The sequence below is a fragment of the Convolutriloba macropyga genome, chromosome 15, assembly GCF_964194025.1.
Source record: "Convolutriloba macropyga chromosome 15, txConMacr16.3, whole genome shotgun sequence".
In the NCBI taxonomy this organism is placed as follows: Eukaryota; Metazoa; Xenacoelomorpha; order Acoela; family Convolutidae; genus Convolutriloba; species Convolutriloba macropyga.
The window spans coordinates 30,252,497-30,279,941 of record NC_134482.1 but is presented as its reverse complement, the minus strand read 5'-3'; the positions used below and the strand labels follow the sequence as shown (position 1 = coordinate 30,279,941).

Sequence of the window (27,445 nt, the reverse complement as noted above, 5' to 3'; positions counted from 1 at the left end):
CTATGGATGAAATAAAATGTTTTGCTCTTTTTTTTATTAAAAACTACTGTTTTGGTTTTCATAGAACTAACAAAATATCAAACGTGTATGAATGAAATCATTTCTTACTCTCGCTGGTATGCATTTTAAGTTCAATCAAGTGACTAACAATGCATGAGTTTCCGCATTCAAGAAAAACTCTACACTAACTTTTTTAAAAAATTGAGATTGTAAACTTAAAAATCTGAGTAGAGGTCACTAGATTAAGGATTGACATCAAATATTTTTGAGTTCCAGTTTTTTCAGTCCAAGATTTAAGTCTAAGTGGACTTCAAGCTAAAAGTTTCAACCATCTGTTATAAGACTACTGTGAAGCAATTTACCAGCTATGCTTTATATTGTGTTGACAAAAAATAACCTTGTTTTAAGGAATGTTAAGTATGAGATTTTGAGCCCTGAATCTGCCTGCGGATTGAAAAATAATTTTTTCGAAAACAATTTTTCTCGAAGATTTAAAATTTTTTAAAGGTAAATTTTGGTTGTTGATCCATTTTTCATTACTGTAATTTGCTAGTATCATTAACGATGTTTAAAGCTCAATGGAAGAGTTTGAATAGTTTGACGCACGCGCATACAACTAAATAACCGTAACATTTAACAATAAAATTTGAAGGTCAAATTGCATCCAATAGGGTCACATAGAACATATCCCTTGTAATATTTTCCTGTGTGTATTTTTGTTTTTTTTGATTTGTTCAATACTGCGTTGTGGTTTCCCTTTTTTTGAGTTTTTTAGATGTTAGTAGTTGTCTGGAACAAACATTTCATCGTTTCTTTTCATTTTTTCCAATACTGCGTAATTGTTTTCACTTTTTGAGTTAAATTAGCTCTGCATCAGCCATGAACCACCCTGCTCCTCTTGCTTATTCTGTAAATTTCATTGCTTCTGCTATTCGCCAATGACATGTAACACTATTGCAATATTCTGAAAAAAGACTTTCCTAAATCATTAAACTTAAGAAATTGGGCGTACCCACTAACCCGCTTCTGACCCCGAGCTAAGGGTGCATGTTAACTAAGAGGTGCAACGTCTAAGCGAACATGCTTTTTTTAATTTCATGACATATCGATAATGTATCTATTGTCACACAACAGGTAGTGGGGGGCATGAATTGCTTAGCTGTCAAAAAGAAGAATTTAAAAATATTCTGGCAATTATTGATGATCTTAGTCTAGGTTCAGCAAAATTATTGTCATTTACTTCTTTTGGAAAACACTCCTCTTTCTCGTTTGATTTCTCTACCTTCAGATCTCTCCAAAATGAAGGTAATGAGGATGAGAAAACAGAAAAAGAGAAATTTGAAAGAGGTTCGTGAAATGCTCGAACCGAATTGAGCAAGTAATAAAAATCACACTGCAAGCAGCAAAGATCGAATTCAAAAGCTCTTCATTTTCAGTGAAAAAATTAGAGACACACTGCAGAAAATCTCTTGATAGGACAAAATCACTCAAGTAGGACACAGACACTCGTACAAACTCGACAACAACAGATCACGCGACACCGTAACAAAAGCGAAAGCACACACACACACACAGCAAACACAAACACAAACAAGCACACAAACACACAGACACACACAAACACACACACACACACACACACAAACACACACACACGCACACAAACACACAGACAAACACAAACACACACACAAACACCCACACAAACACACACACACAGCACACACACAAGCAAAAAAACACACACAGCACACACAAACACACACACAGCAAACACACAAACACACAAACAGAGACACACACAAACACACACACACACACACAAACAGAAACACGCACAAAAACACACACACACAGAGAAACACACACACAAGCACACACAAACACACACAAACACAAACACACTCACACACGCACACACGTAAAGACACACACACACAAACAAACACGTACAAATACACACGAACTTACACGCATACATACACAAACACACACACACAATCACACACACACACAAACACATAGACAAACACAAACCCACACAAACACACAAAACACATACACGAGCACACACACACACACAAAAACACATATACACACAAACACACACACAAACACCAACATACACACAAGCAAACACACATAAACACACACACACACAAACATAAACACACACACAAACACACACACACACACACACACACAAAAAGAAACACACACACAAACACAAACACACACAAACACACACAAACAATCAAACACACAAAAACACACACACACACAAACACACAAACACCCACACAAACACACACACACACACAAGCAAAAAAAACACATACAGCACACACAAAAACACACACACACAAACACACAAATACACACACAAACACACACACACACAAAAACACACAAACAAACGCACAGCATACACACGCAAAAACACACACACAGCACACACAATCACACAGCACACAAAAACACACACACACAAGCACACACACGCAAGCAGACAAACAATCACACACACACACACACACACACACACGCAAACACAAACAGAAATACGCACAAAGACATACAAACCCTTACACACATACATACACACACATAAACACACTCACAAACAAACAGGAACAAACACACACGCACACACTCACACCAATACGTGCACACACAACACAAATAAACAAAGACACACACAAACAAACAAAGACACACATGCTTAATTTCAGCCCATTCTGACTGGCTAACCCAGTTCGCATGCCTAAAACTAATGTTATGTATGTATGCTTGCGTTGTATAGTTAATCCATTGAAACATGCCATGTATTCGGAAATACCTTATCAGAATTAATAGATAGAGCTCAAGGTCCAAAGACAAGAAAAAAGCGTAAAATATGTTTAATAGGATAGCTAACATTTAGCTAGATGAAGGCAACATTACATAAACTCAATTTAAGAGTGCAACGCAAGTAAACTTTTAGAAACTCAACACATGCAAATAAACGTAAAAGGGCTCTTTTACTTGTCAATGCCTTCTTCCTTAAGCAAAGTTGTAATTTTTTTTAAGAAGTCTCTATTCTTGAGCATTCACTTTAAACTGTTTCCAAAATTTTGACCGGCCAAAAATTCTCCACAAACCGTATATAAATCAGGTACATTATCAGTCGCAGAAATTAACATATTTGGTTCACACAAACGAAGCATAGAATATCTACTGATCAATGGTGGGAGAACAATAAAATATGAATAAAGGGCTAGCTAGTTAAGAAAAAAATTCAGCATACCGCTCATATTGCTCATTAATGTTTAGCTATTGATATGATAAGGTATGATTGTCTATACATCTGGTAACCTGAAGACTGTTCACAAGAACGCATCAGCTGAACTCACTCAATGAGTTCTTTGTTCTTTAATGCCCTCTGAGAGTAATATAAGGCAACGGCCAACTGAAAATGAAACTAAAAGACGTTTCGGAAGTTAAAAAATTGTTAAGTTAGAGTTCAGCAAGGGTAAAAAATGCTCAATGTTTGCACTTCCTAAAAAAGTTGAAGAAGGTCAGCTTAACGCTATATCTCCCAAACGATGTCTCTCTGATTTATTGAAGAGCGAATTTGATGATGGTGTTGCATTTCCCTATGGCTCAGATCCTGCCGTGATTCCATTGTTATGCTCTTGTAACGACAAATTTTAAAGCGGAGCATGTAATCCACTTTCCAAGGTGAGGTCACACGTAAAAAAATCAAAACGAAAAGCCCAAATTTTCCAAATTTTGCTATCTTTTTGGGTCATAATACTGAGTTTAATAAGAATAAGTGCTGAGTTTAACAAAGAAAAATTGATATAAAGAAAGCCTTCTTCAGACCCTAATAAATTGCATGCAAAATTTGAACTGGCTCGTCACTTTGAAATATTCTCTAAAAATTATCTGTGAACAGAAGATTTCTCAAAACTTGAAGAATTGTCAAAAAATTATCTGTAAAATGAGCAGTGGTGGAAATGTTGATTTTTCAACAGGAGCTGTCGAAACATTGTGGCGGTTTCTCTTACATATATTGTGCGCTTTTGGTTTTATATTTGTCTTTTACTTTCACTATTTCTCAATTTACTTTTTTTGTTTGTCTCTGAACACTGAAAGATAAATACCCAATTCTCTTTGAAGATGTAAATTTGAGAAAGCGCGGGACGAGCCAATATTCGCATAGCAATGGGAGGCTTTTCAAAAAAAATTTACGTTTTGTTCGAGAAATATATACTGTTCTATTTCACTGTTTTCATCTGGTCGTTTTTAATTTCAAAGTTTGACACTTTGCAACTGTCGTATCATCTTGCAAGGTTTGTCTATTTTACTACCATGGAAAACGCTATTCTGGCCGGGTCCCTTTTACTTTACTTGAGATTTAACACATACACACACACACACACACGCAGCACACACACACAAACAGAAACACGCACAAAAACACACACACAGAAACACACTCACACACGCACACACGCAAAGACACACACACACACACACACACGAACAAACACGTACAAATACACACGAACTTACACGCATACATACACAAACACACACACACACAAGCACATACAAACACACACACGCACGCACCCACACACTCACGCACACAAACACACACACAAACACACACGCAGCACACGCGCACACACTAACAGAAACACGCACAAAACCACACTCACAGAGAAACACTCACGCACACACTCACACCAACACGTATGCACACAACACACACAAACAATGACACACACACAAACAAAGACACACATGCTTAAGTTCAGCCCATTCTGAGTGGCTAACCCAGTTCGCATGCCTAAAATTATTTTTATTTATGTGTGTTTGCGTTGTATAGTTAGTCCATTGAAACATGCCATGTATTCGGAAATGCCTTATCAAAATTACTAGATAGAGCTCAAGGTCCAAAAACAAGAAAAAAGCATAAAATATGTTTAATAGGATAGCTAATATTTAACTAGATGAAGGCAACATTACATTAACTCAATTTAGGAATGCAACGCAAGTGAACTTTTAGAAACTCAACACATCCAAATAAACGTAGAAGGGCTCTTTTACTTGTCAATGCCTTCTTGTTTAAGCTATGCTGTATTTTTTTGTAAGAAGTCTCCATTCTTGAGCTTTCACTTTAAACTGTTTCCAAAGTTTTGACTGGCCAAAAATTCTCCACAAACCGTATATAAATCAGGTACATTATTAATCGCAGAAATTAACATATTTGGTTCACACAAACGAAGATAGAATATCTACTGATCAATGGTGGGAGAACAATAAACTATGAATGAATGGCTAGCTAGTTAAGGAAAAAAAATCAGCATACCACTCATATTGCTCATTTTTGTTTAGCTATTGATATGATAAGGTATGATTGTCTATACATCTGGTAACTTGAAGACTGTTCACAAGAACGCATCAACTGAACTCACTCAATGAGTTCTTTGTTCTTTAATGCCCTCTGAGAGTAATATAAGGCAACGGCCAACTAAAAATGAAATTAAAAAAACGTTTCGGAAGTTAAAAAAATCTTAAGTTAGAGTTCAGCAATGGTAAAAAATTCTCAGTTGTTGCACTTCCTAAAAAAGTTGAACAAAGTTAGCTTAACGCTATATCTCTCAAACAATGTCTCTATGATTTATCGAAGAGCGAATTTGATGATGGCGTTGCATTTCCCTATGGCTCAGATCCTGTCTTGGTTCCATTGTTATGCTCTTGTAACGACAAATTTTAAAGTGGAGCATGTAATCCACTTTCAAAATGAGGTCACACGTAAAAAATTCAAAACGAAAAGCCCTACTTTTTTTCAAATTTTGCTATCTTTTTGGGTCATAATTCTGAGTTTAATAGGAATAATAGGAATAATAGGATAATAGTTTGATAGGATAAATACCCAATTTTTTTTGAAGATGCAAATTTGAGAAAACACGGGAACAGCCAATATTCACAGAGCTCTGGGGCGCTTTTTAAAATAAATTTACGTTTTGTTTTGGAAAAATATATTCTATTTCTACCATTTTCATCTGCTCGATTTTAATTTCATAATTTGACACTTTGCAACTGTCGCATCATCTTGGAACGTTTGCTTACATTACGACGCAGAGGTATACCCAAATCGTCACGGGCAGATTTTCCCGATGCGTATATCTCGTGTTCGTTTTTACTGTGTTACCTGACTTGTAACCTAGTTTTCGTTCCGTATGTTCTTTTATTTCGCAAAATTGGTGGAACCCCTTTTGCGAAAAGTAAGATACAAAGGATGTCTCCAAAATTCGTTTATTGTATGTATCTAATTTTCGAGCCAATTTTACTAAGGCGGAAATTTTGGGGTATATCTCTGCGTCGTAATGCTATTTTACTACCATGAAAAATGCTACGCTGGCCGGGTCCCTTATCTATACTTCAGATTTAACTTGAGATAAGTTTTCTATACTTGAGGTAATCTATACTTGAAATAAGCTTTTTCGATGATCATTTCGAAGTTTGGATTTCTTAAAACAATTGCGTGCAATGAAACTTTATGAACACCAAGACATAACTGATTACCATCTGACCAGTGTGTTACCCCTTTAGGTTTAATTTCATCTGTGTTTGACTTTTTTAAGTTTTGATCTTCAAGTTTTAAGCGATGTTGGTTCGTTCGTTTCAGTCAGCCCCATAAAATTGAAATGCTAGCTGACTTTTCAAAATTAGGAGATTGAATTCAGAGGTCAAATTTGAAAGATGCAAAATGTCCCATAAAGTTGAAATAAGCGAACGTTTCAAAAGCCACATGTTAGAGTTCAAAGTTCAATTTTAAAACGTGTAGAAAAAAATTGATAAATGAAAGCTTAATGGAAAAACCATTGACATTCAAATGACCATATTCATGCTCAATTGCATGTTTTTGACGTTTTCTAACGTTCGATTACTTCAACTTTATGGGACAGACTATATAGTAAGTCCCATAAAGTTGCAACGCAAGCGAACGTTCGTTCCCGGCATGCAAATGGGCAATGCTTTGCTAGATATCTGCATGTTTTAAATTTGAACTTTGACCTTTGAAACGTTCGATAGGGTTGCAACTTTATGGGACTGACTATATTATGGGTCAATTTTTATCTTTAAGAATTTATAACAGCATTTGCAGGCTCACATAAACCTTCAGTTTAAAAAAAATGCTTGCCATTTGCAAATGAAGAAGTAGACGTAAATGAACAACGAAATGCTGATATCTGCATGTTTTATAGTTGACCTTTGGCCTTTGAAACTTTCGATAGCGTTGCAACTTTGTGGGACTGACTACAGAGGTTTTCACAATGTTGATGCTCAAGCGAATGTTTTGAAGGTCAAAGTTTAATTTTAAAACGTTCAGATATCACTTTTTTTTGCAATATTGAGAAAATCTGCCTTCAAATAAGCTGGCTTTGAAAAAAAATTCAGGATTTTAGAAAAACATTTTAGAAAATTTAGAATTTAAAGATTATGGATATCGCGGTTTTATTGGGTGGATTTTTCGTTTGCCTGTTCTTTATTGTGGTTACTTTTTGTTTGATGGTTATGGTTATGATTATATTTTTCGACGCTGGTACAGGAGAAATCCGTAGACGTGGCTCACATTCATGAGAAAACTATAACCAACTAGGAGTTTCTGTTCACCTACCTACCTTAATTCTACCCAACAAAAACCTTTCCCCCCCCCCCCCTCCCCCTTCTTCACACCCCCCACTTCAGTAGAAATCAACTTTCGCTCTTACCAGTTAGCGCTGTGTATTTTCTATTTACGACGCATGATTACATTAGCAAAAACTGAATTCTCAACAAATATTTTAAAGACAAGTGCCATTTATGTTTGAATACAAAACAGAATTGCAATATTATTTTAATGAAGTTTGGACAGTCCTTCGGAAATAAGTGTGTAAGGTAAGCATCTCACAGGCACATTTTTTCTCTATACTCGTCTATGACAGTTCAGATGTTGAAAATATTGTCATTACTCTGCCAAAATAGTTGAAATCAACTCGCCGTACTTTTTTAAAATTATAATTCTGATCACAAATTGACTTCAACTATTTTCTACAAAAGAATATGTAGAACATGGTTCTTTTGTAGAAAATAGTTGAAGTCAATTTGTGATCAGAATTATAATTTTAAAAAATGCGGCGAGAACATTTCAACTATTTTGGTAGAGTAGTGACAATGAAAATTGTGAAAACTACTGGAGGCTTAAAGCATGGAAATCATATCATGGCTTTTTTCCGCCGCAAATAGTACCAATTTCAATAGCTTAAACTATCAAAATTTCGCTTTATCTAATTTCTGTATTAATTACTGAAGGCCAATCAAAATTATTCATATTATTCATATATACCATCGACGTTATTGCCACTCTGGTTATTTTTATTAACTAGAATGATTTAAATTTCTACGGACACATTTCACAATTATTGAAAGAGACTCGTACTGTTTGAAGCAAAAAAAAACAATTCGATCAACTAAAAACCCAATTTTGGCAAAGACCGAAAATAGGAGTGTTAAGCCCGTACTTCAAATACCAAAGTCCTTCAATAGAAAAAGCATTATAATAAGCCAGCTTGATCCACCCTCTATAACCAAGGTTTTCAAACCCAACATTTTCAGTCGATTAGCCATAAACCAATTCGCATGCTTTTTCTTCGATAAAGTGATGTTAATTTTATCGTAACATGTTGAACATTTTCACACTTCACACTATCACTAATATAAAAAAATGCGGAACGGCTATTTCCTCCGGAATTTTAAAAAGTTTTTGGTAAATTATTTGCTTGCTTTTGTCAAAGTTAAACACTGAATCTGAACACTGATTTGAATTTATTTAAAAATAAATGACGACCTCATATGTTACTTAATTGAAAACAGCAGGAATCGTTCGTTTCTTATTATAGTCTAGCGACGAGGTGACAATGTTGACAATAAATTAAGTAAATAAAAGATTAAGTGGAGGTGCAAAAATTCAGCAAGTTTTCGCAAATAAGCTGATGTGGGCATCAATTTCATACTTTTAGAGCTTAAAATAATGACCCACAGCAACATTGATGGTTGCGTAGAAAGCCCATTGTTGCCTTTGATTGGTAAAATTTCATAAGGAAATGGAAAGCTCAACAAATGAAAACAATTACTAACATTTTACGAGAACTGTGTCAAAGCCAAAGACCAAAATATAGCAACTAAAGCCGCTATGGCTCATTTAAAAACTATGTGACCTTAGAGAAACACACTGTTCCCTCATTGTTCAGCCTAGCCATCAGAGCTCAAACAAAACAGGCAGACTTGGTATCTATTTTCAAAATGAAAAAAAAAAAACATAGCAGGACAAGTCCTGACGTACAATTCAAAGAATTTTCATTGACTAAACAGAAAACTAGACCTAGAACGGACTATGAATGGCTTGGAAAAATCATTTAGAAAAAAATCCTATCCAAAAAATCGAAAAAACAGTAAAAATCAAAGTGAAATTGCCGCATGTGAACAAAAAATCACTACCGATAAAGCGAATTTTTGTTCAAACACCATATTCTCACTCTACTTTAAAATTAGAGCGAAAAAATTTCACACCGCAAAACCACTTGCTTTTCGCTCCATTTCCTGTTTCGGCGTGACCAAAATCACTACTCCAATTTGACTTTAAAAATCATGAAAATGTGTGAACAGATCTTAAAAGAAAAACATAGCCGGAAGAATTCCGGAAGCGACTCGAAGCCGCAAAACCTCACAAACAAAACCCTAATTGCAGCTGAAGCAATTACCCTTTGAATTCAACCATTAACTCATTACCTCCACTGGTCTGATCTAAAAATTGGTGAAATTTAAACCACTGTCACCAAGAAAAAAATGCAGCAAAATTTTATATTGTTGAAAATGATTGATAACGTTAAAAAAATCCGAAATAGATAAGCAGGTCAAAATACTGATGGCCTAAAACAGCTGAAAGGGCTATCAATTGCCCTCAAATATTTCATGATTCTGATCTCAAAAAGATCAGAAAAGCAAACGGCAGATAACAATCTTAGAAACTAAGTTAAATCTTTTTTTTAAAAAAAAGAATACTCAATTTTAAGAATCAGAGAACCACTATAATTACACTTCTGATCACTGCAATTAAAACAAAAAATGGCACATACTTCTCCCTTGTTCTGCATATGCTAGACAACATGATTTAAAACTAATTCAAAAATTAAAATAATCATAGAAAAGACAAGCAGCAGAAAAATGTTCAAAGGCAAAAAATCGTTTAAATTAACACAAAGGCCGGAAGGAAGTTGCAGTAGATAGTATTAAGTAGAGCTTTTGGAAAAAGCTGGCTAGCAAACTCTCAGTACTGCCTTGTGTTGAATGAAATCAATTGCAAACAAAGAAATGACGAAAATCTAAGAAAAGGCTGAAATCATTCAATTTGTTAACAACTGAAACAACCAAAAATAAATGTGCCATAAAAAGCTGCCAGGACAAAGCTAAAATGATACTAACTAGAATGATAGGAACATGGACACAATATGAGGAAAACCGTAATAAAAACACATTCTTGATTTTTGAAAGTCAAAAATAAAAAAAACAAAATTCAAGAAAAACGAATAGATTTCATTGTTCAGCATTAGAGACATAGAAAAGATAACTAGTCGTCCAATATAAAGATCTATCCTCCTGAAGTGAACAAAAAAATTAGAAAAACCAGATATCAAACATACGAAACATTAAATATTTTACAGAAAAAGGTCAAAAAACTTTTAAAACTGCTTTCATGAAAAATGGAAGCTGAAAAAATCAATATACCAAAAATAAAAATAGCTAGAATGATACTAACTAGAATTTTAAGAATATGGGCACAATGTAAGGAACACCGTAACAAAAAGGCATTCTTGTTTTTTAAAAAGTTAAAAATCAAATTAAAAAATCAAGAAAAACAAATACAGTTCACTGCTCAACATTCGAGACCTAGAAAAGATAACTAGTCATCCGATACAAAAATCTATCCTCCTGAAGAGAACAAAAAAATAGGAAAAAGCAGAACTCAAAAATATAAAACATGGAAACATTTTGCAAAAAAAAATTATCAAAAAAACTTTCAGGACTGCATTTACGAAAAAGCTTCAACTGTTTTTCAAAAACTGAACTCCAAAAAATGATTGAATTTTTTTTAAAACAAAATTAAGGTCCCTCATGTTGCACAAAAAGACTATTTCTAGTAATTACAATCAAAATACAAACAAAAAACTGACAAAAATCGGGAAAAAACTACCAAAATCGGATTAGCATATGTACAATTTTATAAAACAAAAATACACCGAGGTAGAGAGAGGCGTTAAGTATATGAATTATCAAAGGGAAGTTGCCAAATGAACTGATTTTTGACAAAAAAGACGGTTAAAAGATCTAAGAATGAAGAAATTAATAGAAAAAAGTGAAAAATAAAACTAAAAAATCAAAAAATATGTGCCAATTTCCAAATTGAAACCCATATTCAGGCTCTGCAAAACACTGTGGCATCATTCTCTGATGTTGGCATTTCAATATAGTATCGAATAAAAATTATTTCTACAAAAAACCAAATTACAAACAAAAAAAATGGCCACTTAGACGAAAAAAACGGCTAAAAACGGTTATCTATATAAGCCATTCAGTCAAAAACTACTTTTCAAAGTCAAAAAGTCATTCACTAAACGCAGCGCATGATCAAAAAACTTCTCTCGCTTAGCGAAAATTTGTTCACCAAGACAGCTTTTCTCACTTTCGCTTTTAGGTCAAAATGCCGCGTGAACAAATCTACTTCCTGTAAAAAAAAAAAACCGAGAGAAAACCAATACTCCTCTTCGAGTCGTAAAAAAAAGACAGCGCCCCAATACAATTCAAATTCTTTGAATTGTAAAAATTCTTTGAATTGTAATAAGCTGATCAATAAACACATTGGTTCAATAACCTCTTAGCACAGTCGGTACTTCTTTTAAATTAAACTAAAGGACAAGAAATGTCAAGCCACAAATGTGGTCAAATCGTCCCTCGAGAAAAAAAAGTTCGATAATACGAAAGTTTTTTCGATCAAAATTTATTGTTACCACTTTCAAGGCAGTTTTACAGTTTTTTTTACCTTTAGGTCAGTATTTATAATGCTCCCTTTAATCTATTTTTATCGGAATTACGGTTTCAGTTTGATTTTTTAATTGATGTTAAAATGTTGAAAAAAGTTCTTTGAAAAAAAGATGAATGCCAAAAATAATCCAAATCTATTCAATTAAAACCAGAATGAAACTAAATCGATTATTAGAATCAGAATGAAACAAATAACAGTCTAGTTGTTGGGACACACGGTTTTCAAAAAAAAGATTGTGGCTAGTATTAACCTATTTGGTCAAAAGAAATCTAAAACAAGTCCCAAATTACGTAAGTGAACAAAATCACCATAAATTGCCGAATAATCGCAAAAACTTAGAACCTGGATTACTAAAAAACTTACCGAAACTAATTACTGAAACTTGAAAATTTCTTAAAATTCTTCGCTCGATGGGCATTCTAAAGTTATGACTCATGTCTCTCTACATCAAATATAATGATCGGTCAAAATTGGGTGAACAAAAAGAAATACAGTTGAGCATATGATTCCAGCCCCCACTAGTTGGATTCGAAAGAATTAATCTATACATTCTTTTGCCGAGTAAAATAAATATTGTTAAATTTGATTCTATATTAAATTTGATCCAATAGGGATTTAGAAAAAAATTGTCTGGGAAGAAACCCACGTGACTATTGTAGAACTGTGCTTTTAGCGTGTTTGGTCATGCTTCTTGGCCCATGGCCTTGCCTTAGCTCCCATGGGACTTGTTATGAAACTATCAAAATCAAAAAAATCTTAGGGCTGAATTCATTTTCTAAATGGGAATTATTTCCGTGGAGGTTTAGCTCCTTGAAGTTTTATTTCCGTGGAGTTTTATTTCCCAGGAGGTTCATTTCCTATCTAATATTAGGTGCCTGGACTACTCCGCTGGATCAATTGTTCCTCTTCTTCGTATCTCTTGTGCTTTGCCTGTATTTGAAGTTAATCAACTGCCCCCCATCTGACATACTATTTTTTGACGAAAGCTCCCCCCATCTGCCATACTATTTTTTGACGAAAGGCTATTGTTTGAATTTGAAAACCTTCAAAAAAAATTTCGGTGTTTAAAAAACAAAGATACAATGAAAAGCGGCTTGTGAGTTCTCTGAAAATGAGCATATTTAAGCAGAGCGTCTTTTTTCCTGAAGGAAATTTCAGCAAAAAAATCCATTTTTTAGGAAACCGTATTTGCTATACAAAACAATAAACAAATTTCGTAAATAAACAATATTTGGTGATTGAAAGAATCGTGTAACTGGGATGAAAGACGTGGTCAGATGTGCTTAAGCATTTATCACATTATTAGTATTGAATTAACCAAAAACTTCGACTCAGGATTTGAGTTTAGAGCTTTTTTAACCTTAAAATAACAATCATTAGAAGAAGCTACTAGCATGACAGAGGTTGGTTGGAGTCTCGTTCGCTCGAATTCGAAAAGATATGCGGTAACCAACGTTCAAAAAGCTCGAATGTTCAACCCAAAAATGTTCAAGTCCTAATTATTCTGAGAGTTTTCATAAAGCTGCAGAGCAATTTTCAAAACGTCGTACCTCAATCCGGATTTTTAACTATACAGCGGTAAATTGAGCAACCGGATTTTTCAAGCCAATAAAAGAATACTATCAAACTTTGTTTCATGTCAATCAATTTTTTTAAATTTGTGATAGTAGCCTCAAAATTTTAAACGGCGATATTTTTAATACAAGTCTTTTGGAAATATGCTTGATGAGCATCGAAAACTATTTATGGAAAAATCAGAGTCCAATTTTGTTTTCAATAGATGAGAAGAAACTGCTGATTGAAAGTGACGAAGTGTGGAGACATCCAATCAGGACTATGAGTGACGTCATCGTTTTGATCCACAAACATGAGACATTTCAGAGATCACTGGCAACATTCGGAAACGACAACATTAGAATCATTAAGTATGTTTTAAGGGCCGAATTCGAAATAAGTGAACATAATAATAAGGAATATTTGAAACGTTCTCTTATTGTCTTATAGATGTCTGAAAAAATCTTAGACGCTATTGTCTTTGTTACCTAATACAACAAAACGTAAATTGAAGCCAGAAATATTTATTAGGATCCGGATCCCCCCTCCCCCATCAACATGACATTGTACCCAAAAATCCGAGCAAGTTGATGCATGTTTTCTCCATTTAACTGTTACAATAAACTAAAAGAGAAGTTCTAATTATCAAAATAACTAAGCTGCGCTCACGTTCTTTGACGATTCGATCTTATGAACGCGGAAATATTTTTTTGCAAAATGATGAAATCATTAATAGAAAAGTTGAGTTTCAACTTTGTCAATTTGAATGTTTTTATTTAAGGGACTTGCATCAGAGAGTGATAAATGCCTCAACTATAGATCCGAAGGAATTGGGAGCAGATGGGGGAGGGAGTATGACAATTGCACCCCAGAACAAGGAAAGAATGACTCATAGCTTTAAGACCATTATGGACAGGTAGGTCCATAAAAAATCGTTCTCCAGTTTTAATTTTCATGCAAGGATTCATTTTAATGACAATTATATCTTGAAGAAAAAATGGTCTTGGAAGATACAATGTCCTATATTATATTTTAAGAGTTTAATTTTGAAAACCTAATCCATTACTGACTGCTATCGTGCAAGGTCGCCTTAGAATCTTGCATAATTCTTGCAGCATTGTATCTGAAATTCAAGATCGTTTCTACACAAGATAATCATCATTTACCAGAATCTTGATGGTAAAGGGTCGTAGTTCGACTCGGTAACGTAGTTCGACTAACATTGCCTAATTTTGAGCATTTTTCCGCGGTTCTTAACTTTCTAAAATTATATCACATCGCTGTCTTCGATGGGGACTTCGAACAGCCCTCACAAGTTTGTGAAGTACGCGTGGAAAATTTCGTTAGTACTTAGTTTTCTCGCTTTAGTCATTCATGCAAAATAGATAAACCAATTTCAAATTTTACTTGTGTAATTTATACTTACTTTTTTGCCACTATTCATCTTTTCAAAGTTCCGTGCGGAAAAAAGGGTAATTAGGAATACAGGCGTAAACATAGATTGACTTTACTGACATTCGAGTGCAAAGTTGCACGAATTTTCTCCCGCGTGTTGTCAAATAGACTGTAAGGAACCCTCTTTTTGTTGCGATCCCTCTTGAGGGGTGTGATACATATGGATACCTAAATATATATCGAAACCTTTATGTGTACTAAATTATTTACCCTCTATATCTATAATTATATCATGTGTTTTATAAACTAAAAGTTATGACTTCTATTTATTCACCTATATTAATATTCCCGTTAGTCTACTAAATTATTTCATATTTTGTTCATATCAGTTTATTATTAGTAATCATAATCTCAGTTAGTCAATCTGAATTCAAGTTACTCTGCAAACGCTCTTCATAATCCTAAGTTAATCTTAGCAGTGGATCCGCGTCGCGTTTCCAATAAACATAATTCACGATACACAAGTAGTTGTGTATTTGGCCAGCACTTGCTACTCAATTCTTAAGACAAAGCATTCGCACCGCGAATCCTAAACTGTTCAGAAATAAAAGATATAACATGGCGCAGTCAGCGAAAAAGGACAGCGGCAAATCCGCACTTGGAATTCAACACTTTTGGGAAAAGGCGACATTAGAACCCCCAATTCGCTGGGAGTTTTGGAGAATACAATTGAAACTCGCAATCCTCGCTAGAGAGGGAATTGAAGTGGACCTTCTCTTGGTAGACCCTCCAGAACATGTTCTCTTACCTCCTGAACCAGCATATGAGGATGCAGTGGACAACCCGACGGCACAATCAGAACGAGATCGACGTACCCGCAATGAGCAGGCAAAAACAGCGTGGAAAACCAATGTCAACGTGTCATGACAGTCGGCGTACTTTGTGGTGACAAACCATGGAAGTTATGTGATCGAAAAGCATCCTCTCTGATGTATTTGAGCTTAGGCATGGAAGGGCGTCGTGTATTCAACTCAAAAAATTCAACCATCAACCTCGAAACAATCTCAACGAAGGATCTTTGGGACGTTCTAAATACAACCTTCATTCGGATCCATAAGATAACCTTCGATAGATACCTCTTCCTCACACGAAAACAACAAAAGGGAGAACCTATTGAGAAGTTCTATGGACATCTCAAAGAACTTTCGGAAAATTGTGATCTAGGAGATAAAGGGGACACTATCATCCGGGATGTCTTTATCGCGAATATGCAAAATGAAGACTTTCAGAAGGAACTTCTTAAAGAAACAGTAGACCCGGAAAAAGCATTGGCAATAGCAATTAATATTGAGATGGGTACACTCAACCAACTAAAAATGAACGCAAGAAAAACCGAGTCACAGTCAACGGTTAACCAAGTACAACGGACACGTATCGCGAATGCTACCCCTTTCTCCAATATGAATACAACCGCGCGGAAAAAGCCTACAACCTGTCATTTCTGTGGATCTAATTGGACCTCCGACCACCGTAATAAATGTCCCGCTCGGGGAAAAAGATGCAATAACTGTGGTATTGAGAACCACTTCGCAAAGGTTTGTCGCAAACCTAAAGATCCCAATTCGTACCCAAAACCTAGACCGCGGATCAATAACGTAGAAAAAGACGATCAAAATAAAGATGTCAATCAAATTTCGGCCAATTTTGATCCCAATTTGGAGTCAAACTATTCTTCAGATGAAGATAACTGTGTAGCAGTAATATCTTAAACAGATTCCGCAACTTCGGTGGACGCAACCAATCTTCCTGTAACTCTCGGCAATACACCAACAAAGGTTTTGGTGGATTCGGGCAGCGTATGTACAATAATAAATGAATCCTTGGCGAACTCAATCATTTCCCATGACCCAAAATCAAAGTGGATACGCGAAGCGAATCCTAAACAATTGAAAACATTTTCAAACGAACCTATTCATACGGTGGGCATCCTCCAAACTTCCATTCAAAGCAGCAATTGGTACGCGAATCCAATCGAAATTCAAGTAGTGGCGGACGGACATCGTTCTCTATTGGGTAGAGATTTGTTTCCAGCTCTTGGACTTTCAATACATCAATCAAGTAATCAAGTAACAATCAATCAGGTAGATCAAGAATATTGCCCAATCAAAAAACAGATTGCTATTGATTACCCCGACTTAATCTCCAGAATTGGTAAGTCTAAAGTACATACAGTTCGTTCAAATTTCCACAAACATTATACCCCATCACATCAAAAAGGCCGCCGTGTTCCTATAAATTTATTAGACAAAGTATCCGCTGAACTAAAGAAACTTTCTGAACAAGGACACATTGAAAAATTACAAGAATGTTCGGATAAAAACTTCATTTCTCCCATTGTAATTACGGTCAAAAAGGACAAATCTGTAAAATTAGCTCTTGATTCGAAAATATTAAACAAAGCGATCCACAAAAACAAGTATCAAATGCCAAACATAGATAGTCTCATCGATTCAATTTCACAACATATTAATAACTCAAATCTGGGAGATAATGTCTATTTTTCAACAATCGATCTAAAATATGCCTATAGCCAATTAAAGCTGCATCCAGATACTGCACGTCATTGTAATTTTAATATCATTTGCGGCGAAGCAACGGGTACGTATCGTTTTAAAACGGGATTTTATGGCCTTACAGATATGCCGGCCGAGTTTCAAAAGGCAATGGATTATACATTGGTTGGGCTGACTAACACATACTGTTTTCTGGATGACATAATCGTAGTTAGCAAAGGCACCCAGGAATCGCACCTCAAATACGTATACAAATGTCTCCAAAAACTTGAAGCAGATAACCTTAGAATTAATTTAAGCAAATGCCACTTCGCAAAACATCAAATAAATTGGCTTGGCTTTACATTCTCACAAAGTGGTGTAAAACCTATCGAATCTAAAACAGCGGCAATTGCGGAAATTAAAGCCCCAAAAATATTGAAACAATTACGGTCATTTTTAGGTAGCGTTCATCATCTAAGCAAATTTATACCTAATCTTGCCAAAATATGCCACCCTCTTCGACCTTTACTAAAGAAAAACGAAAAATTTATTTGGAATGAGAATCATCAATTACATTTTGAACATATCAAAACTGTTATTGCAAACGCTACGGAAAATACTCATTTTAATCCAACACTGGAAACGCGCATCAAATGTGATGCATCCCGCCAAGGTTTAGGCGCTGCACTCGAACAATTAGATTGCGAAGGGTGGAAAACAATAGCTTTTGCATCTCGTTTTCTTAATAGCAATGAGGAACGTTATAGTGTAAATGAACTCGAATTACTTGGGGTGGTTTGGGCCATTGAATATTTTAAATATTATCTATTTGGGAAAACTTTCACAGTTTTAACAGATCACAAAGCACTTCTTTCAGTCTTAAAATCACTTCGCTCTAATAAATCTTAAAACAGTAGATTAACACGATGGATTGACCGTTTGTTACCATTTGATTTTAACATTGAACATATTCCTGGTACCCGAATGGGCTTGGTTGATTATATTTCGCGACAACCAAATCAGAACGCTAAAAGTGTCAATCAATACGATGAGGAATTTATGGTAGCAACAATTTCCCGTATCCGCGACGCAATTACATCTTTATTTAGTAACGCAAATAAAATTCCTTTCCAAAAGCGGCACATAACTAGTAATTATAAGCAACAAGTACACCCGACGCGAGTCCACTCTTGCAAACCTGCTAAAATTAGCGCGCATAATTCAAATGCCTCAATTAGTCCATTCATTCCTCGAGCACAAGTAAACAATTACAATTCTGAATTCATTTCTAACTTTAATTGCCGTGCAAATCAATTGCTTCAATCTGATACCACACTCGCATCGCGAATCCAGTCGCAAAATTCTAATTGCCATTTGATAGCTAGCTCCACACAGCAAGTACTTCATATCAACATGTCAGCAAAAGAGGCACCACAAAACAATCCATCAACTTCACCACACACCCCAAGAGTGACATTTCGCACCCAATCCACCCCCATCTCATCTACCAGAGCCGGACCCAGCAACACCCAAGCATCATCATCACCCGAGGAATATGACATCGAGCTCTCTCGGGAAGAGGTATTTGAAAACAACCTCAACCAGCTCTTCACTAAATCTTTCCTGGCGGTACTCACAAGCAAAGACGCGGTGTTGAAAGAGATCCGCGATTGTGTAATGCAGGATGACGAGGCCCGCTGTAAAGAAGTGAGCACATACATCCACTCCTTTTGGAAGGATCTACACGTGAAATCTGGGTGTCTGTGTGTTGACCAACGCGTGGCCATTCCGAATTCTATTAAGGAGGCGGTGCTCGAATCCATCCACATGACGCACCCGGGTAGTTGGGGGATGATATCTCTCTCCCAATATGCATGGTGGCCCTACATGCATAGGGAAATTTTAGCAAAAACATCTGATTGCGTCCCGTGTACGGATATTGGTAAGAATCTGAAACCTATTATACCAAAATCAAAATGGCACCCACACAAAGCTTGTCAAGAACCAAACGAAGAAATACAGATTGATTTTGGAGGTCCGATAATTAATGATAAAGACAAAGACATTTATTTCTTAACATGTATTGACCGTTATTCAAAATATCCAACTGTTAGAATATTCGAAAATGCTAATGGGGTAAACGTAGTAAAATTTCTTCGTGATTATGCATATACTCATGGAATCCCGCGAACAATACGCTTAGACCAAGCAACTTGTCTTGTAGGTAAACAAGTTACAAACTATTGTAACGAAAATAATATCGACATTCTCGACGCTCCGGTCGGTGATCATAGAGCTGTTGGATTGGTGGAGCGAATGATCCAAACAATTAAAAGACGTTTAGCTTGCATGAAAGCCGAAAATAAAGATACATTTTCCACAGCTAAAGCAATAAAACAAATAGTCTCTGATCTACGATTAAGTAAGCAGAAAACAACAAAGATAACACCTTTTGAAGCTAATTTCGGTCGCCCTGCAAATACTCCTTTACGGAATATTAGCACACTTCCATCAAGTCAAAATCTAACTTATGAAAAAATTGTTAATCACTATTTAGATGCTGAGACAGTTTCTGCGGAGGATTTGCTGGACGAAAATGGATGGATCAGTGCCAACAGAAGTGACATTGAGATAGAGCAGAAGATGTGCCAGGCCTCCTTAGACGCAGGACAACGCTATCGGGAGTCCGACATTAAAGAGTCCCGTTTTATAACTCATCCGCAGATCACAGACCCTATCCCCAGGACAGAACAGTCCCTTAATGTCAAACTGGCTCGAAAATTACCACAAAAACGAGCAAAAAGACAACTGGCGGGTCTGTACGAAGTGCTAAAGCCTGGATCCTTCGTCACCAAGTCGTCACCAACAACGACGATAATCAATGAGCCTGGCAGAACCCCAGTGAAAGTCCGAGATAGTGATCTGGCAAAATTTGGGACTAAAGCAGAAAGATCCACCAACTTGTGGGTATATGCCCAGCGACGCCCTGCCCCTTACGAAAAAACCACAGAATTTAAGATCGCGAAGCATAGTAACGATCTTAAGAAACAGAAGAGGGGCGAAATCAAAATCAGACATCGCCAACGTGATACTACATCAGTAGTATCCTCTGTGAATTCGATTGTATCGCGTGCACTAACGGTCCGCAAGCCGAATAAACCACAATTCAAAAGACGCCTTAATGTCCCCACAGCTGATATCCAAGAAGACGTATCAACTCAAAACCAGCCCCTCATTTCGATTGTACCGGCCCCACCTACACCTGCATCACAAGTACCCTCCGCACAGACACAGGACGACCAAACAAAAGGCCGCAAGCGCATTCGACCCCAATTCTATGGCTTCACAGATGCCGACATTTCTCCTACAAGTTCTCTGGCTTCAAGTTCTGCTCAACCAAAGAAGCGCAAGAATAAAAAAGAGAAGAAACGACCAAAACAGTCAGATTCGGTGGTAACCCTCATCCAAACGGCGGAACAATCTAGAATCCCGTCACCTCCCCGACCCGACTTACAATTGGGACAAGTTTCACCACCGGACCCCAGAGTTCGATATTTTGAATATGAGCAAGAACGAGAAATGTCGGTTTGGGATGCCAAAAATTAAATTTAAATCCAAAAACTTAGCAAAACTGTTTTAAACTACATTCATTCATTTAGTCTTGTTCCCGCTCTGCTGATCCAAATCTAATGTTAATTTTACTTTTAATTCATTACAGTTCATCCTCATTTGTCAGCCTTTAATTTCTTTCAGTATTCGGCCTGCGAATCCATTTATTTCTGTGTGTGCATTTAAATTATTCAGTACAATGTATTCACTTCACATGCTTAAATTATGACGCGTATTCGCCTTACATTTACACAATTATTTAACAATAGTAGTACCTCTACATTTTGAGTTAAGTTATGTTCATCTCATTCAATTTCATGCTTTGTGTTGATACTAAAAAATTGTAAATACATTAAAATTTTTTTTGTCACGAGGGAAATGTGATACATATGGATACCTAAATATATATCGAAACCTTTGTGTACTAAATTATTTACCCTCTATATCTATAATTATATCATGTGTTTTATAAACTAAAAGTTATGACTTCTATTTATTCACCTATATTAATATTCCCGTTAGTCTACTAAATTATTTCATATTTTGTTCATATCAGTTTATTATTAGTAATCATAATCTCAGTTAGTCAATCTGAATTCAAGTTACTCTGCAAACGCTCTTCATAATCCTAAGTTAATCTTAGCAGTGGATCCGCGTCGCGTTTCCAATAAACATAATTCACGATACACAAGTAGTTGTGTATTTGGCCAGCACTTGCTACTCAATTCTTAAGACAAAGCATTCGCACCGCGAATCCTAAACTGTTCAGAAATAAAAGATATAACAAGGGGGAGGATCTGTACACTCAAATGGTTTTTTTTGCTCAGACAATTTTGGCCGATCGTACAGAGTTGTGAAGGGCATCATCAGAACGCCCGTCCAGCGTAGAATATGGAATTAAAAAGTTCTTTCAGTTTTCGCTTCTTATAGTCTTATAGGGAGTTATCGAGGTTTAAAGGTTTGTGATTATTAGACGTAGTTCAGTTGTTTTTATTCATATCTTTGACTAATTTTTCGACAATTTCGACCAATTTTTCGTCAATTTTGCTAAAATTGTTAACTGTAGTGTTGTCGATTTTATCCTTAAAGATAGAGGAGGGTTGCTGAATTGTTCGATGCGAGTTTTTTTGGTTAGAATTTATGCTAAATTTTTCAAAATTCAGAATTTTTTCGTCAAAAAATGCGTTTTCAGCCCACTTGCTTCAAATTTACTGGAAGTAGACACCTTAAAACTGCAGCTATATCTTCTTAAGCTCAAAAAGAGCTAGTTGTACCGCCGCTGGCATTAACAGGCTTCTGGAATTATAATTTTGCCAATTTTTGCAACTTTAAACTCGATAATTACAAAAAAAACGCAATATTTTGTTTTGAAAAAATGAAAAACGTTTAACAGAAATGATATTGTTCGTAAAAAGCTCAACAATTGAGTGTTTTATTAGACTCGCAGCTTTATCTGGGCTGATCTTGGTCTCACTATGGATCCTTAAAAGATAAGTTTTTAAAATTTTATTGGGGCGTGCCTTAAAATACTTCCGCTATGTAATTTTATGTTTTTTAAGTGAATTACGGACAAGAATCTGAAATCCGGTCTCAATTAATGACTGATACTTTTTTCAATAAACGAGACCCAACGAGACTATTTTATGGTTTTGCGTTTTGCTTTCATTTCTCATTCTTTTTATAGCCCAATGACTTCGAGTCCCCAATCAGAGATCCAGTTAGCTTTTAGAAGCCATAAAATAACCTAGACATTTTCTCTCAGTTCTTACCTAATGTCTTATGACTTCAATTATATTTGGTTTTGAGAAAATATCGTTGAACTTTCGAACTTTGCCACTATTTTATCTTTTTATTCTGAACTTCGGGGCGTAATCTCAGTGAAAACAGGGGGAAACCGACTTCCTGTGAGTTATATTTTAATGTTGGTAACGCTTTTTTATATTCAATTAACGGTTTCATTATTTTGGTACTAAGCGTTTTCAATTTTTCTTTGATCATAATTGCATATTTCATGTTCATTTTTCTTCCTCGTCAAATTATCACATTATTGACAAGTCCAATTAAAAGAAGGCAATGTGGGAAAAATCACAACGTTGGAAAGCGGTGCATTTGGAAGTGTTAATTGTTTTTGTTGAACGGTTTCCGCTTTTTGGGCTGAGACACTCATTTCTCAAAACTTTGCGGGTTTTTTGCCTTTGTTTGCTTTCTTTTTGTGGTTGTACGCCATATACCCGATTACGATAGATCTTAATTGCTTCCCCAAGACGTAAAATTCAACCTAGTTAATGATTTGAGTTTACAGCTGTTTGTTTTAAAGACTTTCAAATTAAATTTTAAAAAAAATTCTCTGCCTCCTTTCTGCTATCGTTTTTGTCCCGATGTAACTCAATCCCTGTGATTAGAAATCTCAATTAGTGTTTTAGATTCAAACAGTTTTTTGGGCGTGGTTATACGTTGTTACTGATTGCTATGATCATTTAGTTTTTTCAAAGTTTTTGCGATTTCTTTACTTTTCAGTAGTTGGGTTTCTTTTTATGTCTAAGGAGTCCTTTTATAGGGAAGACTAGTTTTGGCTTTAAGATGAAGGGAAAATGACGATTTAAAATCTTGCAGGTAACATCTTGGAATTATAGTGCCTTTAACAGTGTCATGAAAATTGTTTGCAATTTTGGATTCTTCGTATCGTGAGTTGTTGAAACTTAATCCATCGCTTTTTGTTGTAACCTTGACTCTGTTATGACTTTTGAAAATTTTTGTTTTCAAAAGTAAATTTGTGTTTTGAGCTTCGTCTTTTTTAAATATTTTTTCGATCGGTTGGTAGCTCAGTTTCTGTAAACACAAGTCACAGTCACTTTCCATAGTGCTATAATTTAATCTCTATAACGGTTTTAGCTTCAAGCATTTGTTTTTTGGCTTTGTTGCTACTGTTACTACGAGATTTCATAAAATATTAGGTTTTTTACATTTGTACATTTCGAAGGATTTTTGATTCTTTTTAAGTTATAACAAAAATCGTTGATCCCATTGGTTTTGAAATTTTTGTGCAGTCGAACATTGGATAATGACAAATCTCATTTGCCTTTTATGTATATTGAAATGAACAGTCTTTGATTTTAGTTGATGTTCAATGACTTTAATAATTGTGGAAATGGAAATTATTTTTGAACTTCGTATCTATTTGCTCTTTTTTGTCGATCTTTTGACCAGTCGCAATGCGGACAGTCCTCATATCTTTTCTAATGAAGTATTGATCAAATTGTTTTGTTATCTGATGCGAGTTTGATCTTATGAAGACATCGAGTTTTGTTCGTAAATGTTTGTTGTTTGATTTTACTCCTTTCTATTACTCCTATTATCAACAAATTTTATCGGACCTCTGGCGTGGGATTATTGTATTTCATTGATTATTCATGGAACGATGTGCATGTTTCTGAAAATTTTCTATCTTATCATTTGGTAGCGAATAGTCAAGAATGTGGATGAGCGTGGTAGGAACATTATGTGCGTACCCACATTCCCGAGCCTCCTTGTCTGAATTTGTGCTTAATTGCAAAACATTTACATGAATCGACTTTGCCTTTATTTTTGATTAAAAGATCTTTAAAAAATGAAAGAGAAACAAACAAATGGATAATAAAAATGTTTGATCAAATTAAACCATTTTAGCGAATGAAATCATCAGGCAGCGCAAAAAAAAAATTTTTGAATGGAATTTGTGTAATGCAATTAATTGCGCTCGTACATAGTTTGAAGCTATTAATCTAAACGTGTGTGTTAAATTTTTCGCTTGACCACTTTTGCGTCTTTTTTTCTGGAACCTTCTATCGATTTCACTTCTCGAGTGAATTTATCACACTTCAAACTCCTGATTTCTGACCTCTTAATCTAGTTAGCTCTCATTCAGAAGTCAAGAAGTCCTTTGCAAAATATAAGAAATTTGCAGAATCTGATAGTCGAGTGGTAAATGTATCCGTCTAGCATCCAGAGGGTTTCGAACTCCTCACAAGGCAAAATATTTTTGCACCCAGAAAATGTGTCTAGGCAATGATGAAACCCTCTGAATGAAATTTATGCATTGCAGGTCGTTCGAGAGCAATGTGACGGCGTTAGTCAGTTTGTTTTGTTTTCAAAACTCTTGGTACCTAACTGGTTAACCTTGATATAACGTCATTTCTGGTTCATACTATAGGTGGGACAGTTTGAACAGCAAGTCCTCAGCCAGGGAGCGTGAATTAATTGAACAAAGGGACTTCTACCAGGCGATTGAGGACAAGTATCTTTTATTTGCAAAGAAGGCTTCCAACTTCAACTCGTGGTTTGAGAATTCAGAGGAAGATCTTAGAGATCCACTTAGATGCAACTCTGTTGAGGAAATCAAGGTAACCCATTTTCATGTCTAATTTGTTTATAAATTGGCATTAGTTCATAACCCTCTGCCTCGCGATGCTTTAATAAAACCAAAAATGTCATTTGATTTAAAGGAAAACAATTAATTCGGGGTTCTGGTTGTTGTCAATTACGAGAAAAATTTTGTCAGAAAATCAATTGCTGCAGCTCATTTTTTTCCGGTAGCCTACCTATAAGTTATCATTCTTGCCATTTTACAAATGTTAATTGGTTAGCTGACCAATTACTTGGCTGTACGGCTCATGGTTATTCTGATAACAAAAACGGATTATGTATTAACCTAAAAAATATTTTTGCTATACGCTGCACTTCAAACATCCTCCACACTTCACATTATTGCACACAATCGGGTTTTCAACATTCAAATTTCCTGCGTTAATTTTTCCTTTACATTTGGCAAGTTCATTTGCATCCAATTCTATTTTGGATTGGGTGGGTGGTTTCACGATTTAATTTAGTTCAGCATTAAAAATATTTGGAATTACGGCGTAGTTAAAAATAAGAAAGAAGCTTATGGAATTTGTTTGGTCTCACCGGTTTACGAAGAGATACTCAGATGACCAGTAGATTGAACAAAAAAAACGTTCTACAAAATAGACTCTGATGTTTAGTACAGACAAGGACTTCAGGTGTTCGAGTTTTAACTGTTTTAAAAATTTACAAGCTCGACCAGAACGAAATGAAGCACAGTCCAAGTTCCAAATTTTATCAAAAATTCCTTACTTCATTCGAGGCATGTAGTTTGTTTTCGCAGTTGATGCGAAATTTCATCAAGTAAATTGACTAGGGTTTTAAAAGTGTAGGTTTGTTTTATATACGCAACAAAATTAATAAAATAAAAAGGCAAACCTTGAGTTGGAAATGAACATTTTATTATCATTACCTCATTTGAGTTCTATTCTGAGAGATGTCCTGTTTAGGCACTGATGGCTGGTCACGGGGAGTTCCTAGATTCTCTGAACGAAGCCAGAGTAGAACTGGACGAACTGATCCAACTTGACAAAGAGATTAACGAACAGCCAGTGATCACTTCATCATCACAACCCCCACCATCATCGACAGAATCATCACAGAGACAGCCTGGCCAGAGACAGAGAGGTCAGAGTCCACAGAAACAACAGCCAAGGTCACAGCCAAGACAGTCCAACCCCTATACATGGTTCACAATTGAAGCGCTGAATGAAACTTGGGATAACTTGATGAAACGGGTGAGTTGAAATTTAAAAAGTTATGAAAGAAGTTATGAAATTTTAAGCTAGTTAACAACGAAGATCAAATATGATAAACACGAAATGAGATAATCCAATTTTTCACTCGAAGGCAAAAAATTCAAATTTGGTGCGTAATGTTCGAAGAAATCTCTGCAATAGTAATTATAGCAATTCATTACTGTGAAATATGAAAAATTTATGGATCCCAATATGTTTTTTAAACTATATGCATCAGAGTGTTGTCTCGTCGCACACTGTATTGAGTTACGTTTGGAGTTTAAATATCTACTAATCTGGTAAGAACCGTTTTCAAGACCAAAGATGAGTAGGGTGCACATGGAATAGCAGCGTTGAGTTCGATTAGTCTTGAATATTTTACCCTGAGGAGATTCCAATTTTGTCATGTTTTGCTATGACCGATTTTTTTATTCCTCATTTGGAGTTGGTTTGGAAGCTCTTTCTACGTCATAGCAATTATCAGCTTTTTTGGTGCTAGCATGACATTATTTTCACAATTTTTGTGAAAAAACAACAGCTTCATCGAGAGAAAATTAAAACCAGTTCAATCATTTCCAAGT

At 35.5% G+C, this 27,445-nt stretch overlaps 1 protein-coding gene across 1 annotated transcript in view; it reads left to right on the top strand.

Moving 5' to 3' along the window:
* The window catches only part of LOC142354145 (spectrin alpha chain, non-erythrocytic 1-like), a 201,999-nt gene that overhangs the window by 166,079 nt on the left and 8,475 nt on the right, over window positions 1–27,445 (top strand). The window contains exons 35-38 of the mRNA XM_075406411.1: window positions 13,917–14,061; window positions 14,472–14,606; window positions 25,439–25,628; window positions 26,577–26,864. Coding sequence (XP_075262526.1) covers window positions 13,917–14,061; window positions 14,472–14,606; window positions 25,439–25,628; window positions 26,577–26,864 — 758 coding nt within the window. The remainder of the gene's footprint in view (window positions 1–13,916; window positions 14,062–14,471; window positions 14,607–25,438; window positions 25,629–26,576; window positions 26,865–27,445) is intronic.